The sequence below is a fragment of the Crocodylus siamensis genome, chromosome 5 (assembly GCF_052110815.1).
Source record: "Crocodylus siamensis isolate JL-2025a chromosome 5, ASM5211081v1, whole genome shotgun sequence".
NCBI classification, from domain to species: domain Eukaryota; kingdom Metazoa; phylum Chordata; order Crocodylia; family Crocodylidae; genus Crocodylus; species Crocodylus siamensis.
The window spans coordinates 91,695,314-91,711,960 of NC_143399.1; the positions used below are offsets into that span (position 1 = coordinate 91,695,314).

Below are 16,647 nucleotides of genomic sequence, written 5' to 3' on the forward strand. Positions count from 1 at the left end.
GGCTCACGCCCCAGGCAGGACAGAGGTGGGGGGGAGCGGAGCTCATGAGCTGCTGGGAAGAGGCAGTCTCAGGGGAGCACCCTGACTTCCCTGCCCTGTCCTGTGTGTCCCTGCCCCCGCGCTACTGCAATGAAGGGTCTCAGAGCTCAGAACAGGGCAGGGACATTGTGCCCCCCCAACTCAGCCAGGAATGAAGGGTGTGCCACTGGCACCACCTCCCCACAGCAGTTCACGAGCCCTACTCCTCCCACCTCTGTCCTACTTGGCTGATAGGTAGAGAGCTGGCCAGGTAGTGTGTTAGAGCAGCCAAGTCACAGCTCCCTGCAATGGGGGGGGCTTACAAGGACCAGGCTACCAGGTTACTGGCATATAGAAACCTACCTTGATTTGTGAACAGACCTGGCACTGATGTTCAATGCACTGGTCCAACCCAGCTCAAGTAAGTCTGATACTACATGGATCCAGGTCTATCTTAGACCAAGATCCATCGTTTTGAAGCCGGTCTGTTTGCCTCAAACTTCTGTTTTGTTATGGAGATAAACCAGTTTCCAACCATGTAAACTAGAAAAAGTGCACTGTCTATAGCTAGCCTTAGAGAGTGCCTTTACACAAGCATGGAGGCTGCTCCAACATGCTGCAATTTCAGCACATTGGAGTAGACTTGATTTATTGAGTCTGCTGGAGCATGGCAATACTCTTCAGGAGAGTAAAGAGATATTTCAGGATCTGTCTTCCAAGGTGAATGTGTATTTGCACTACGCTTATACTGTTTACAATTAAAGAGGAATAATATATGGCTGGAAGGACCTCAAGGGTGACCCAGTCCAAACCATGAGCAGATCCAGGAGTTGTATGGTAAAGTTAACAGAGCATGAAAGCATGTGCAGAGTAGACAAATTAAATATCTCAAATTAATGTTGTAGATACATTATTGCCATGCTCCAGCAGCCTCCTGCATGTCATGCATTAGTTCATTGAATGAGCTTTAGTTCAAGTGCCACTGCCACCATTTTTAGGGGGTACTGATATAGGAGGTGCGGTGGCACTTTACTTAGAGCAGCTCTCAGAGCTGCTCTAATTTAAGTGCTGCCCCTGCCCCACCCCCCACAACTCCTGGAGCATATGTAAAAGGGCCCCAAAAGAGGAAGTTCTATCTCAGGGACAGAGCAGGGCCTGTCTTTCCAGCCCTGCCATGTATTTGGCCAACTATCACTTTAACAAAATTCCTTACCTACTGTGCTGGGGCGTTTTTATGTTTCCTTAGTTAACAACCACAGTGTATTTTGATATTCCTGTGCCAAAGGAGCTACCCAGAGTATGTGTTGTGTGATTTTTATAGGTCAGCTGCATTACTATTGGGGACCTGAGGATGGAATTACAATAGTGATCATGAAAGTGGGGCTGAGAGGAAAGCACCATTCCTCCTGTGATGTAAAAGCATAGCCCGGGGACACAATACAGTGCACTTGATGACATTTATTAATACTCAACATTGATAAAAGTAAAGGTCGCATATGAAACAAAGAAATGTGCTTTGTTCTCCTCCAAAGAAACAAATGTCATGTAATTATACTGCATGAACTAATTTGCCAAGCTGAACAGAGAATAATATTTCATCAGTTCAGAAACATCTCTGAATGGCATGCTTCAAAATGTTCCATTTCAGAATGAATTTTCTGAGGGTTTTTTGTTTGTTTTTCAGAAAAGCACAAATGAGTAAAGTTAACATCTTCTACTTAATTGTGTTCCTGGAAATTATTAGCAAAGTGCTCAGACTGATGTATTTCAATAGGCATTAATAAATAGCTCAGGTCAACTGAGTGTATCCTTTGGATGTGCAGCAGGGATCAATATACCATGTTAGGATCAGAGAGCAATAAGAGCTTTAGAAATGCATGAAACATTACTAATATTAAGTTAAAGCTCAAGAACTCCATCATTTTCTCACCTGTTTATTTAAATGATAAACAACAATGGAAAAACTCTACAGGAGAGTAGAGAGATATTTCAGGATCTGTCTTCCAAGGTGAATGTGTATTTGTACTACGCTTATACTGTTTACAATTAAAGAGGAATAATATATGGCTGGAAGGACCTCAGGGGTGACCCAGTCCAAACCATGAGCAGATCCAGGAGTTGTATGGTAAAGTTAACAGAGCATGAAAGCATGTGCAGAGTAGACAAATTAAATATCTCAAATTAATGTTGTAGATACTACAGGGCTGTGAAATTTACTCTCACATGTCTACAGACAGAGCAGGACTTGACTTAGAGTGCAGAGAAGGTTGGTGGTTTACTATGAGAAAATAGATCATTTGTAATCCACTTTCCTATGCTTAGAAATAAAACTTGAGTCCTTGATTGGCAGGGTAAATAAAGTGGAAGGATGCAGAGAAAGAAAATAAGAGTTCTATAGACATGATAAAATGTAAGCAAGTAAATAAAAAGTAATAACCAGAAACAGCAGAGGGAGGAGATTGCTTTTAATAAAATCTATTGCAACTCAGAGAAGGAAAGATGACAGAGAATCAAGAGCATGGTTTTACTATCACAAGGGGTGGGGGGAGGTGACCACAGGTAAAAGGACTTTTGTGTTCTAAACTGAATGAAAATTTTAGGGCTTGCTTCTCCGCTGTACTGAACTTATGCTTTACTCAGCCAAAGAGAAAGTGGGGAAAGGTGACTTTAAGAAACCTTTCTGGTCTGCTAATCTTCTTTTAAATTATGCTGACTGTTCCCATACCACAGTGCCAACAAGAAGTCAATCAAAGCACTGAGTGATCTTTCTTAGTCCTACCTGCCCCCTTTGTTTTCCTTCCTCTACTAGCAGAAGAAGAGGGAGGAAAACAAGAAGAAAGGGTGGTTTAGGGTTGCTTACAAAAGCTCCTTATCACCTAAGGTTTCACTGGAAGGTGCTACAGCTGTTGTACCCCTAACCATATTCCGAGTGGCCTGAGAAGCACTGGTTGTAACCTGTCATGAGGAAACCACAGACTATCTTTAAAGAAGCTTCCTGACTTAGCAGCAGAAAATAGCTTGATCCAAGGCTGCATTCTGAATCTAAATTCATGAAAGAGTGAGGATCCTATGGAGTATAGGTTACCTATAATAATGGGCATATGTCTGACATACAGATCAACAGCTAAACTAAAAGGAACAAGATTTGGCACTGCTATGGCCATGTAAACATTTTGTTGGAGAATGAAAGAAAGCAGGACCAACAATTATGATCAAATTATTCGCAGTAAGTCTGGTATACTGTGGAATTATTTATCATTAGCATTGCAATAGTGTTCAGAGCTCAGTCAGTGGATCCAGACACTAGAGTATGAACCTCTGTATTTTGAGATGTTGTCCGTTCTGGACAGTTTGTAGTCTAAGCAGAGGAATGAACAGTATTAATACATCTTAAAAATAAATAAATACATAAAAGATGAGTCTGGGAGGTAGGATACTTGCCAGTGGTAATGCCACATAGATTTGAACAATTAAACTCTGCTCAGTTGATAGAATTCAGAATTGATTTGGCTGATTTGGTCTGAGACACAAAATGTTAAAAAAAGTGGCAGCTTCCCATTGGCATCTTGGCCTTTTGACAAAGATCAAGCAGTTCTGGCACCAAAGGGAGAGTGTTGGGGCTGGCTCTGGGCCTCCCAGTGCCAGCCTGATTTTGCAGTGCCTCCAGGCCACACAAGGGCCACACACACAAAAAAAGGGTTTGTCAGTGTTATGTTTGTCTAATATGGGCCATGTGTGTTATGGTCATGTTCAGTGTTGGTTGCATTTAATCATCCTCATAATTGGTTTCCATTACAGAGCACATGCTGCTTTTGGCAGCAGTTTAATGATAGGCAATCATTTAATGAGGTTTTCTTGTATGCATACGTAAGATGAGGAGCTTTTTTCTCCATGCTGACTGGGGGAAAAAAAACCTCATCTAGTATTTGAGACAAAACAGTTAAAAAAAAAAAAAAAAAAAAAAGCTTCACAAATGGCTTTCCTATGCCTTTCCCAAGACATGGGGAGCTGCTGACTTGATTAGGCACATATATATTACACCATGTAGGTATGTAGCATACTAACTTCTGTTAGCGTCAAAGATGTATAACTGGATGGAAAAGCTGTCATCAGCTGCATCTTTGGTTTAGTACTCTGTTTTCAGTAAGAGCTTGGTTAATTTGGTAGAGAAATGCCTAAAAAGTAAAAGTCAAAGAAGGAGAAATACTCCAGCCTCCAGAAACTCAATCAACACTAACAAAATACAAAAATATCAACATTTTAAGAACTGGGAGGTAAAACTCAAAAAATCTAAATTGAAAAACAAATAATCCTTCAATGAGCAATTCCTTAGAGAATTCATTAAAGAAAAGCAAGAAAAGAAAAGCAGGAGTTGAAAAATATAAGTACAATAAAATGTAAAGATCCAGAAATGAGTTTTCTTACCACTGTGACTGAAATGCTGCTCTTTACTAAGGGCAGTGTCTGCTGCTCCAGTGCTTTACATCTTGTATAGTAATTTGTATCGGTAGAAAATGAATGCAGATGAGAAGTAAGCAGCTATCTGGCCAGAAAGGTATTGTTTTACATCCTCTTTACACTGGTGTAAATTACTGCACAAAGTGCACTACAAAGGGGAATCACACCCAGATAGCTGATATCCAGTTTTAGGCAAGCATAATTAGGCATATATTGGGCCCATCTACACGACACACTACTGCAGTCATTACTGCTCATTTATTTAGTACTTGTATTAGCAAGTGCTAAATGAATGCACAGTAACCAGAGTTAGAGTGCAGCAGTACCAGCAAATGCCTTTTAGGTGACACTACTGCACAGTAATCTAATAATATTTCATAGTCGCATATTTGCACTGTCCATGCTGTGCCATGATACTGCGCAGTATTTTCTGGCTACTGCGTAGTCAGCGTCTTGTGTAGACACACTTGCTGATGCCCATTTTGAATGACAACTGCACATAAACATGCATGGGGGGCAAACAGCTGCTCTGGAAGGGTTCTAGTAAAGATTTCATGTCAAGAGGGATGCAGGGTCCTGATTATAGTTAGGATTTAACATGAAAAAAGTCACGTTGTTTCAAGCTATGACTATTACAGTGATGCTAACTTACCCACTGTGCACATGAAGAAAATCTATGTTAGAACATTTGATTTTAATATTTACTAAAAAATGCAAGCACCACAGAGGGTTTCTGGTCCCTATGCAACCTATAAAGAAAGCACATCTTACCAGAAGAACCATGGGAGTCTTCAGCCTGGAAAAACACAGGCTCAGGGGTGATCTGATGGCCTTATAAGTTTATAAGAGGTGTTCATCAGGATCTGGGGGAATGTTTGTTCACCAGAGTGCCCCAAGGGATGATGAGGTCGAACAGTTATAAACTCCTGCAAGACCATTTCAGGCTGGACATAAGGAAGAACTTCTTTACTGTCCGAGCCCCCAAGGTCTGGAATAGCCTGCCATTGGAGGTGGTTTAAGCATCTACTTGAACACGTTCAAGAGAAATTTGGATGTTTATCTTGCTGGGATCCTATGACCCCAGCTGACTTCCTGGCCCTGGGGCACGGAGCTGGACTCGATGATCTTCCGAGGTCCCTTCCAGCCCTAATGTCTATGAAATCTATGAAACCCACAAGATACTTCAGAATAAACTAATGACAAAATCTATACCACAATTCTCCCCAGGCAAAAAAAAGTGTACATTGTGCCTTGGATGACCATGGAACCTATTACAGTCTCCTCAGCAGACAAAGCAAATGCCCTATATTGAGAATACCTACTTTAGAAGGGTAAAGGTGGAGGGAGGAAGAGTGTTTCATCCTTTTGTCAAAAAGACTCTTTTCTCCAGTGGCATCACCTATTTGTTGAGCAAGAAGGGGAACAGAGAGAAACCAAGCAGAACTGTGCAGAACCAGACTCAGGAGACCTTCCAAGCAGATGAGCACTTGTCCCAAACCACCCTATGGATCTCTTGGAAAATAAAGAATAGAATTATTCAATCAGTGTTAAGCAAGCAGGTCAACAAACCAGGACGGTTAATGGAATCTAGAAGATGTATAAAGGCATCTATGTGGTATCTTTGTTCACCATACTAAAGTAATCTTATATTCCACTCAGGCCAGTATCCTGAGAGAATGAAAGACACATTCTTTAGAACCTCAAATGGTCCCAAAGTTGTTGAACTGCCATGTTTTCATGTTGAACTTTCTCCTCCTACTGATGACTGACTGGTCCTCTGCCACATGGACTCACGTGCCTGTTTCACTCAGCCCGTCCTGCTTATAACATCTCCTACCTTTTGCTTGTGTATTAAAACTCTTTGGGGCAGAGACTGCTACTTATTCTGTTTGCCCATTAACTGCCACCACCAGGAACTATTCTCAGTTGGGCCTTAGATACTCCAGTAACATACGTAACAAATATTCAATCATGGTTACACGATTTATAATATCAGCAACATCATGAGATGCTCTTTGAATCCAGCGCCACCAGATGTTGGAGAAGCTAGTACTGCAACCTCCTCCATTGTTCACTAGGAGTTTGAAATCAATAACAGTTAGGGCAGACTTGGATTCAGTAATTCCCCACCTGCCTGTACTAATTAGGAGTGAAACATTACAGCAGCCTATAGATTAGTGACAGTTGCTGATCACCTCTGAATCAAAAATGATTTTGCCTGTATTATTAACATGAAATTCCGCACAGCAAGAAATACTGCAGGAAGCTCTGCTTCTGAATGGAAGAAGTTTGGGTTTAATGAACTGCTGCCCTTTGCTTTTAAAAAGAGTTACCCACATCCTTAAAAGAAGAACTGCACCCCCAAAAAGGGAGCCCTGTGAACTGCAGTAAAGAGGCAACAGGCCTTTGAATGAATGATCTTGAATGAATGATCATGAATAAGATTATGAATAAGACATTCAAACCGTAACAACAAAGATTAACTTGGATGATGAACGTGGATATGTACCCATTTAGATGCCACAAACATGGGACTCAACTGTAGAAATAATGAAGTTAAGCACAAGGTTACTGAAACAATCTGTGCACACTTCCAGAAATACAGAAGAATGTGCAATAAGGTAAAGGGTTTTAAATTTATATGAAAGGATCGATCAAAGAAACTCCAGGAAAAAAGGCTAAAGATTTAAGTAAAAATAAATGTGAATAATGGTTTTAAGCAGGCAGGGGAAATAAACATTCACAACTTACAGTCACTTTGTATTTAGTGTGGCATCATCGTACAGGAAAATCTGGGATCCTTTATTTTTAAGTTAGTGTACAGGAAAAGGAGATATATGTATGCCCTCTCAGGTAAAAAGCAGGCAGTCAGATCCAGCAGTGTTTACTAAGGAAGCCAAGAAATGCAGTAGGAAGGATGCTTTAATAGTCACTACCATTTATTTTCCATTTTTAAACAATTTAATGGTGTGGTATCTTCTAGCACTGAGTGCGATGTCTTTGAAAGCTGAAATTAATTTCCCATCTTAGAGAAAGGAGTCATCAGTGCCAAAACCCTTAGTGACCTGTTATACCTTTGCAGCTGATGGCTGGTAGCCACTTTCCATGAGAGCAAAATGGTGTTGGTGTGTGAAACTGCACAATTCAATCCTTTTATATAGTAACCTCATACAAAGGAGCTAGAAGCCTTTAAAGGAAGAGAAATTGCTTCAGAAGAATGAATCCTGTGTTTAATAGAAAATGCTCCTTAAAAAAAAATTCTCTGCTGACTACTTTAAAATGCTTCTCTTTTTCCACCTCCTCTCCTTGTTCCCTCTGGTTGTCTAGGACCAGCTACTCTCTGTCTTTCTATACAATCGCACCATTGTTGGTGTGAGAGCTTTCTCCCCAGTAGCAACTGCCATCTGGAAGAGCCTTCCTGTATCTTTCCGCCTCATCAGCTCTCCATTCGTTTTCAATTCTGAGCTGAAAACCTGTCTTTCCTCCCTTGCCTTTGAGTTTTAATTGCTCTCTCCACAGTTATAGTTATGCACTCAATAAATGTATCATTTGGCTCTCCAAAGTGTGCTGGGATATGGACCATGTGAGAGATGGTAAATCGAAGAGTCACACATTGGAGTGTAGTGTTTTATTTTTTTTCTGAATGTTCTGTCCTCACTTTTCCAGGTGAGATGTTGCATTATTAACTAGTTACCACCCACTAGAGCAGACAAAAGCCCATCTGTCACTTACTGTTATATAAACTAGGCATCTTCAACTCCACTTGGATGATTCTAAAACCACCTAAGTAGCAAGCAGGGGAGGGCAGGAACAGAGGACTAACGAGAAGTGTTACTAACCAAAAATGTTTCATAGGGCTCATGGCCATTGGATCAGCCATGGCTAAGGAGACAGAAAAGACACACAAATGCAAAGGGGCAAACTGAGGGAAACTTTGAGTAAAAGTTGCACCTGCAGAAATGGAAAGATTAACTTGATCCTAGTTTAAAAAGGCAATAACCCTTGGATGTATTTTTAACTGTTGCAAAGAAGAGAAATGGAAATGCCAATAGCAACATTTTCTTCAGAAATATAAATTCATTGTTATTTATTCTGCCTCAATATTGATGTACCATTAGGAGAGTTGGAAGGGAACAATGAAAATCTTCCTATAAAAATAAGACCCACTGTGCACACAGCAAGTGTTCTGTGAGTGAGTAAATGGCTTTTGACACCTATGCAGCCACCCTGAGGCCTCTTTGCAGGAAACAGTAATCCTCTTTGTTGAATGTCCTTTTAGCTAGCTAGGACAAGGGCATCTGAAAATCTCACTGGAGAAAAGAACAACTACTAAATTAGAGATTCAGGTATTCTTAACTTAAGCCTTGTACTTGTTCTTGTGAAAAAAACTGATCAGGTCTTTGAATTTGGGAAACAATGTGGGTTTCTTAAAAAGGACATTAGCAAGTTAATAATTAAAATTGTCTCTGAAACTTGTTTTTTCTTAGTAGAGTTACATGGAGAACTTATGATTATTGTAACTGAAAAGGAATAATGAAAAAATATTGACCTTTTTTCCCTTTCCTTTGTATTTACTATGTGCATTTGACAGCATTATTAGTACACTTTTTCTTTCTTGCTTGTTTGCTTTTTTCCATTTGTGTCCTGGGGGAAAGGGAGAAGGAGTATGTGTGGGAGGGGAGGAGAGGGAATGGGAGAGAAAAACTTTTGAAAAAAGGAGATATACTTGTAAAACCACTAAAAATTGGCAGGGAGCTTAAACACAGGTAAAATAATAACTATTTTAACTTTTTTGTTAATTGACTGGAATTTAAGATGACACTCCCCTCCAGATCAAAATATCCTGATCCACAAAGCACCTAGGAATAACTGTATGTATATTGTCAGATCCACCACACTCAGACAGGACTAGGGCAAATTTGTAGTCACCTGAGGAACAGACACCATGAAAGGGTTGTCAGCTGAGATGAATGATTGGTCATCATTCTGACTATTTTAAAGACAAAATTTGGTATATGTTATACTTAGATTCCAGTGCCAGTTGTAACAGTGCCAGTGCCAGTTGTATCAGTGTTTACAAATGTCAAGAGCCGAGGAAGTAAGTCCCAGTGTGGGGAGGATGGGTATGTAGGTTTGCTGGGGGAGGGTCAGGGGGATAAGTAACCTCTGGTCCCCTCCAACCCCACCTTCCAATCCCCCACAAGCCCCTCTGATCCCACCAAACCCTCCTGGACCCCAGCAACACCCCCACAGACCCTGCCTGCTCCTCTAATTCCCCCACAGATCCCACTTGCCCCCCTAATTCCTGTGTGGATGCTGCCTGCACCCCATGCCCCTGCAGACCCCCCAATCCTTCCCACAGGCCTACTTGCCCTGCTGATCCTCCCAGCCCTCCTGCTAGCCCCACCCACCTTAGATTGGATGACTATTTTAAGCTTGATGTAACCTCCCCAAGATCTGTACTTACCCCAAATGTTATTAGTCCCAATTTATCCCAAGGGCTACTAACACCTTTCTAGTCTCCTCAGCAGACCCAGAAGTGGACCAGAAGTGCTTCTGGTCCGCTTCTGGGTCTGCTGCTGAGTGCACTGGGGAGCTTCCCATGCTCCTGTGGGACGCTCCATCTGCCCCAGCATCGCAGCATTCATGAGCCACCTAGTACCTCGAGGTATGTAGAAAAAACGCTTAAAGCTGTGTCTATGGCTGAATCTCTGAATCTTCCTTTAATCTCTCTGAATCCAACTGGAACCCTCTGAATTGATTCAGAGAGATTCAGAGTCTCCTGATTCGATTCAGATTCAGAGATTCAGCCACTGAATCAGGCTGAATCTCCACCGAATCAAATTGGGGACTGAAGCTTCTCACAGCCCTAGTGCATACACCCACCCACGCATTTACTCACAAAGAACACCAAGATCATTACTCTGAAGCCTTAAACTGTAGTCAAAGGCTGATGCCCTCATGGGGCAGGTCAGAACTACAACAGCTAGTCTCCTAACAGCTTTCCTCAAATACTTGGCAGTAAAAGAAACAACTTTCTTCCCTCAAGTTGGTCAGCTGTGCAAGGGCTCCTAATCTATGACTAATAAGACTAAGCAGTGGTTGTACATGAATAAAATGTTGTAATCATTTAACTATCTTTTTGAGAGATGAATTGATTGTTTTAATGAAAGACTAAGATGCTGAGTTGGAATGAGAGAAGAGAGTAAGACGGAAAAAAGTACATCTAAAGCTTGTAACAACAAAGGCAGTAAAGATCTCCTTTAAGGCATAGAACACTCTCTTATTTTAATCATCCAACAACTATTTTTTTAATTTATAAAAATGATGGGACAGATCCTTTGACCCCATGCAGTCTTACTGTGATGCTCAGGCAATGCAAAAACGCCAAAGGCTTTCCCACCTGGGAACAGCCCCCAGCATGGAGGAATACCAGGGGGAAGTGAAGAGGGCATGAAAAGATGTATAGGGAATGTAGAAGGGGAGAGTGGTGACTGGAGCAATGCTGCACTGCCACAACACTGTAGAAACCTATTAACAGCCAGCAGAATTTTAAGAGCAGCCCAAGTGCTGTATTACCTTGCTCCTCCGGGCTCCCAAAATCAAGAGACAACTAAGTATAGATCAGCCAAGGCTGGATATCAGGCTTTACATTATCAGGGTATATGTGGATGATGTGTAAGGCAGAATTTATACCAAGCCATTCAGTTTTCAGGTTTCACTTGCATTATAATCATCTTCTAAACTTTGGGTGAAACAACAAAGCAACATATTTGGCATATACCTGTTCCCTGTTCAATCTCCTATTGAACACAATGGAATTATTTCTTTAGTGTTTTAGCATAAATGAAGCTGAATTTGAACCAGAACCTTATTTTTTTTTTGCTTGAAGCACATGTTTCAGCCACCCGCATTCTTGATTCTGTTTGGATTCTGTTAGCGTACTTTAGTTATTTATTTGATATATTTATTTTATTTAGTCCCAGCCTTGCTTCCATTCAAATCAAAAGCAAAACCCCCATAGATATCAGTGGGAGCAAGCTCATGACCTTAGTTGCTTATTGGACACCCACTGATGTGGCATTCAGATGTCTCATATGCAATTTAAAATAAACAAATCCAAACAAATGAGTAATCCAAGTGGATGACTCAAAAGAAATTATGCAACTCATGCTTTGTCTGATGGTAGCAAATGACTTAATTAAAAGCTTGAGTCAACACGTTATATACATATATACATGATTGCCCTCATAGTGCTTTTGCAAATAGGTATAATCATCTGTGGTTGTAATCAACTAGACAGTGTCAGTTTAGAACAAATCCCTAAGAGTCTTACCTCTGCTTTTATTTTATTGTCTCCAAAACAGAGATGCTGCAAGTAGGCTGCAGCATTGGACTGTACTGAGGGGAACTGATGCTGTAACATCTGTATAACTTCTGGAAGTTCAGGATCCCGCCATCCAAACTCCCTGCACAAAAATAAACAAAAACAGGCTCAACAAAGATTCTGGTACCACAGAATTAGTGGATCAAATGCATTCATCCACCATTGAAATATATAGCTTAATCCTAGAGAGTTCTTGTTATTTTCAGTGCTAACATGAACACAAACAAAAAATTTATCGTCCCTTTTAAACTCTAGCAGCTTGGCAAAATGTTATGCAGGCTTAATTTGAATGATTTATTCTCTCATCAGTGTCTCTTTTAAGATTTAAAATAATTGAATTCAGTGCACTACAAGAAGCCCTGATAAAGAGAGACAAAAATAATCGTTTACATACACACACACACACCAAGTTAAAATTTAACATGTTAGGGGCAAAATCCCAAATAGCTTGCTTTCAAATGTCATGGACAGTAGAAAAGGCATTTTTGATTCTGGGATTTTTTTGTTACAGAACACTGTTACATACTTTTGCATTGTTTTTTATTCATGCTGTTGAGGGACAAACTGAAAGTGATTAAAGCACCAATCTCACATACCTGGTATCTTTTGAATCTCAACAAATGTTGTTTTTAACTCAAATAAGCTAAAAATATATACAGACTTGGTTCTGTAATATTCTGACTGCCCTTAGCAGCAAATAAGACCAAGGGAATTGAAGGTCATTGAGCAAATCTCAGCAAGTGTTTACCACATTCAAGGACTGGCTCTAAGGCTAGGGACAGAAATTAAACATAAACCAGTTTAAGTGACTGGAAACAAGTATAAAGCTGTAAGAAAACAGAAGTTTCGTTTCAAAATGGCCAAAACTGGTTAAGATAAATCTGGGTGGATATAGTTTAAGACTTAACTGATTTAGCTTAAACTGGTCTATCTTCTGTCCCACATCCCCGCCTGCCTCAAGTTATCTTCCAGTCCCCCAACTTCCCAGGGTGCTTTGCACCTCCCTCACAACCCCTCCCCCCTCCCGTAGGGCAGCCCACTGGAACATGGCTGACTTTTGCTGCTCTAGCCCAGCACCTTACTAGCCCTGCCCCTGGGCTATCACAGAGCTGCTGCAGGTGGGAGACAGAAGGAGTCTCCTGGGCCTGGTGCCCACCTGTGCAGCTGGGCATGGGGTCATGGCGGGGGGCACTTCCTTGGGAAGCATGGCCCAGCCTGGGGAAAGAGTCCCCATGCCTGACTGTGCAGACTGGCAACTGGCTCAGGGAACTCCTTCCCCCTCCCACCTGTGGCAAGCAACTGTATGGGGGAGGGGAGGAATTCCCGTTGGCTCCCTGGACCTGCCCCAGGGAGGTGTGCTCTAGCACCCTCCCTCCCCTGCCCCCCACCCACTGACCTGGATCAGTGCAGATTTCCACCAGCCTTTTCCAATTGGAAACTACGTCAGTCCAGTTCATTATCGGTTCAATCTATGCAGCTTAGAGGAACCAGCAAAAATTGAATTGATTCTGCCTTGGGCTTTTTGGATGTCTGTACTTAGCCTACCTGATTGTGTTAGCTGAGACAGAACCTCTTTTCTGTTCTCAAGGAAACCACATTCTGGAAATTATTTTGAGTCTCAGGACTCAGATGTATAGGTGGCCTCACCAAAATGAAAATATCAGATTGGGGGGGGAGGGGGAATTCTCAGAAAATCATGATGAAAATTTTACATGGCTTGCCTCCTTGGAGCAGGATTTTGCCCTTGTACGGACATTATTTCTTCCACTGACTTCGGTAAAGAGTTGTGCACGTGCTAGCTAACAGATTAATACAACTTTGAGGTCCAAATATACAAATGTGACAGAAAATCTGAGTAAATGGGCTTAGTACAAATGAACCATGCATATGATGAACGGAATACAAAACTGTCACTTTGTCTGTACATTCAGTAGCTGCTGAGAGACGTGGAAAAGAAAAAGTACTTTACCAGAGTTAGTTTGACCTGGCTCTGCAGCATCTGTATAGACTGGGTGCTTCAGTGGGGCTTATTGGCCCTTTTATCTAATAGGTGATTCAATCAGCTATTAGATAAAAGGGCCAAAAAAGCCCCACTAAAGCATCTGATCTCTATAGGTGTTAGGCGAGCCAGGTTCAACTAATGCGATGTCTCCTCTGGGCATGAGCTGGGCATTCAGACTTGAGGGCATGTGAAGATTAAGCTAAAGTGCCATTGGGAGGTGGGGGGGAGAGAGGGGAGGGGAAGGAGGGATTACATCAATAAGCAAGAAGTATGGATAAATGCACCCGGTCCTTTTGTTGTAGCTATTCCAACCACTGAGGGGTTAGAGTTACTGTGTACAAAGTATCTACCACTTCTCTTTTGGTGAACTGCCAAAATGGTCCATCTGCTCTGGTGTATAAGCTCATGCAGAATTCTGTTCTATTTTAAAAAGATTCAGAAATCGTATGGTCATTAGTCTCCTTCCTTCTGAACCACAGCAATTTTGTGACTCTGAAGTTGACTGTAGGTGAATCTACCTCAGTTTGGGTAAAATGTCCACATCCTTGATGTCTGTCTTTATCAAAACAGACAACTCACACTTACAGTACAGCAGTACTCAATAATGAATTGAAGCAATAACAATCTTTACTACAAAAAAAAAAAAAGATTCTGCAATAACAAGGAGCTGTACTGAAACTCTAGTATCACCTATTTGGCTTAGCTTTTATCTCTCTCTTGTTCTAACTCATGTAGCATTATCTGTCAGTCAGACTGCGAAGTATCATTCTGTGTTGCATCCTTACAAAGACCAGCAACATAAATATAAGATGCAAAAGAAATATATGCAGAACTCTGTGCTTTACCTTTCAGACAAAACAGGCTTTGTTTGATGTAGCTGATAAATATTAAATTTCACATGAACTGTTTATTACTCAGAAAGCATAAGGATGCAACAACAAATCATATGTCAGCTGCTTCATTGTTAATTTAGACTGTGCAGAACTATTCAAGAGCTTGTTTATACAATGGCAAGCTTGACTTGCATTCTGTATTTGTCCAGCTCAGCAAATGAGCTTTTAAAAGGCCTTAATATTGGAATTTTCATTGAATTAAATATAAAAAGGAATAATACAATCACTAGAATATACCACCTCATTTAATTTTATGTTGAATTTCATTTATTTTATGCTGCCACTGAACTCTTAATGTTCAATGTTCTGCAGTATTTGTATTGGAAATGTATAACTGTCAAGGGAAGCTAAAAGCTTTGGCAGTTCTCCACTGGACAATTGGACTTGAGGCAGCCAAGGAGTTGGAAGCATTTGGACTTGTGGGATAAGTAAAATAGGTGATTATCAGTTGATCAAGACTGCAATAGTTACCAGTGTTGACATCAAAACATGCATCATCAGATTTCAAAATTAACACTCAGTGGGAGGAATTCAGCAGTACACTTCTCTCAGACCTATTGTTTCATAATGTTGGCAGGCTCAAGCATACAACACTACATTGATTTAAACTCAGTACATGCTTGAAATCTTTTGTTTGCAAGTACATGGGCTGAAGTTAGCTGAGAACTCCATCAGTGTAAATTGGTGTACCACCACTGGCTCACATAGCATAACACCATTTTATGCTAAGTGATGATCTGGCCTTTATTTATTTAATTAATGTTAAAGACAGGTTAGCCTCTACAACTAGAGACAGATGACATGGCATACATTACAGCCATGGATTATTTGGGCTCTGGCTATGACCTTTTATATGAAAGGAGCTGAAAGTTAATTCTGGTTGAGTACTGAATTCTACTTGACAAGCAGGTAGCACAAATCCATGAACAACTCACAGCTTGACAAGGATGAGTGAAAGGAACATTATTATTTGAAGTGTTAGTTTTCTCCTATATTTGCTTTGCCATATTGGTATTATTTGGAAGGTATCACATGTTAACAGGTCCTACAGCAACAGGTTGGACCTCTTGCAGTTATCCCCTTCAACGATGTAAATCAAGCATAGTTCCACTGACCTTAAAAGACCCACTATGTCTTTGAGAAAATAAGAACAACTCTCACTGATTTCAGTGGGAGTTGCTTGTTGCCAGCAAAGAGAATAACTAAAGTAAGAAGGCATATGAAGATTTGAAAAACTATCTGGTAAAAAATCAGCAGTAATATATGTCAGCATAGGTATAGGTTATACTGCAATGGTACTGATGCTAGCGGATGCCAGACTGTTAAGTTACTCACTTCATAGAGAGAAAATGCTTTTCAGGTTACTGAGAAAGTGTGCCAGGATGGCATAAACTGAGTTATGAACCCACCCCTGAGCATCACATATACTTCTGCTTAGGGGAAGAAAAGAAAGCAGCATTAGATTCCATGTGGATTATAAGGAAGTTACTTTAAAGAATCCCTTGCCAAGAAAGGACTATGTCCTCAGCGGTGTGGCAATGGCACTGTCTAAATAAGTATTTTTTTAATTTAGTGAGTCTAGTCTAGCACTTTAAAAAAAGGTTCAGATCACATTTCAATTATATTTTTTGTTTTTTCATTTTGCACCAAACACCAGTTTTCATTTCCACATTTGGCACTTTCAGCAAAAAGATGCAAAACAATGAAAATTAAGGCTTACATTTACACACTCTTCATAAAACCACCAAGGAGGAAGAGGAGAAATGGTATACTGCTTTAATCCCCCTGCCACATGTGCCCAGGTTCAATTCTCTCCTTTGACTGAGGAGATTTTAACCCATCTCTCCCTCTTCCAGAAAACTGTCCTAATACCTGAAGAAAGGTTACTC

The 16,647-nt window shown here is 40.8% G+C and overlaps 1 protein-coding gene across 4 annotated transcripts in view; it reads right to left on the bottom strand.

Moving 5' to 3' along the window:
• The window catches only part of CTNND2 (catenin delta 2), a 1,187,740-nt gene that overhangs the window by 276,456 nt on the left and 894,637 nt on the right, over nt 1–16,647 (bottom strand). For all 4 annotated transcript variants that reach the window (XM_090049706.1, XM_090049708.1, XM_090049707.1 and 1 more), the window contains one exon: nt 11,813–11,945. In XM_090049706.1, coding sequence (XP_089905832.1) covers nt 11,813–11,945 — 133 coding nt within the window. The remainder of the gene's footprint in view (nt 1–11,812; nt 11,946–16,647) is intronic.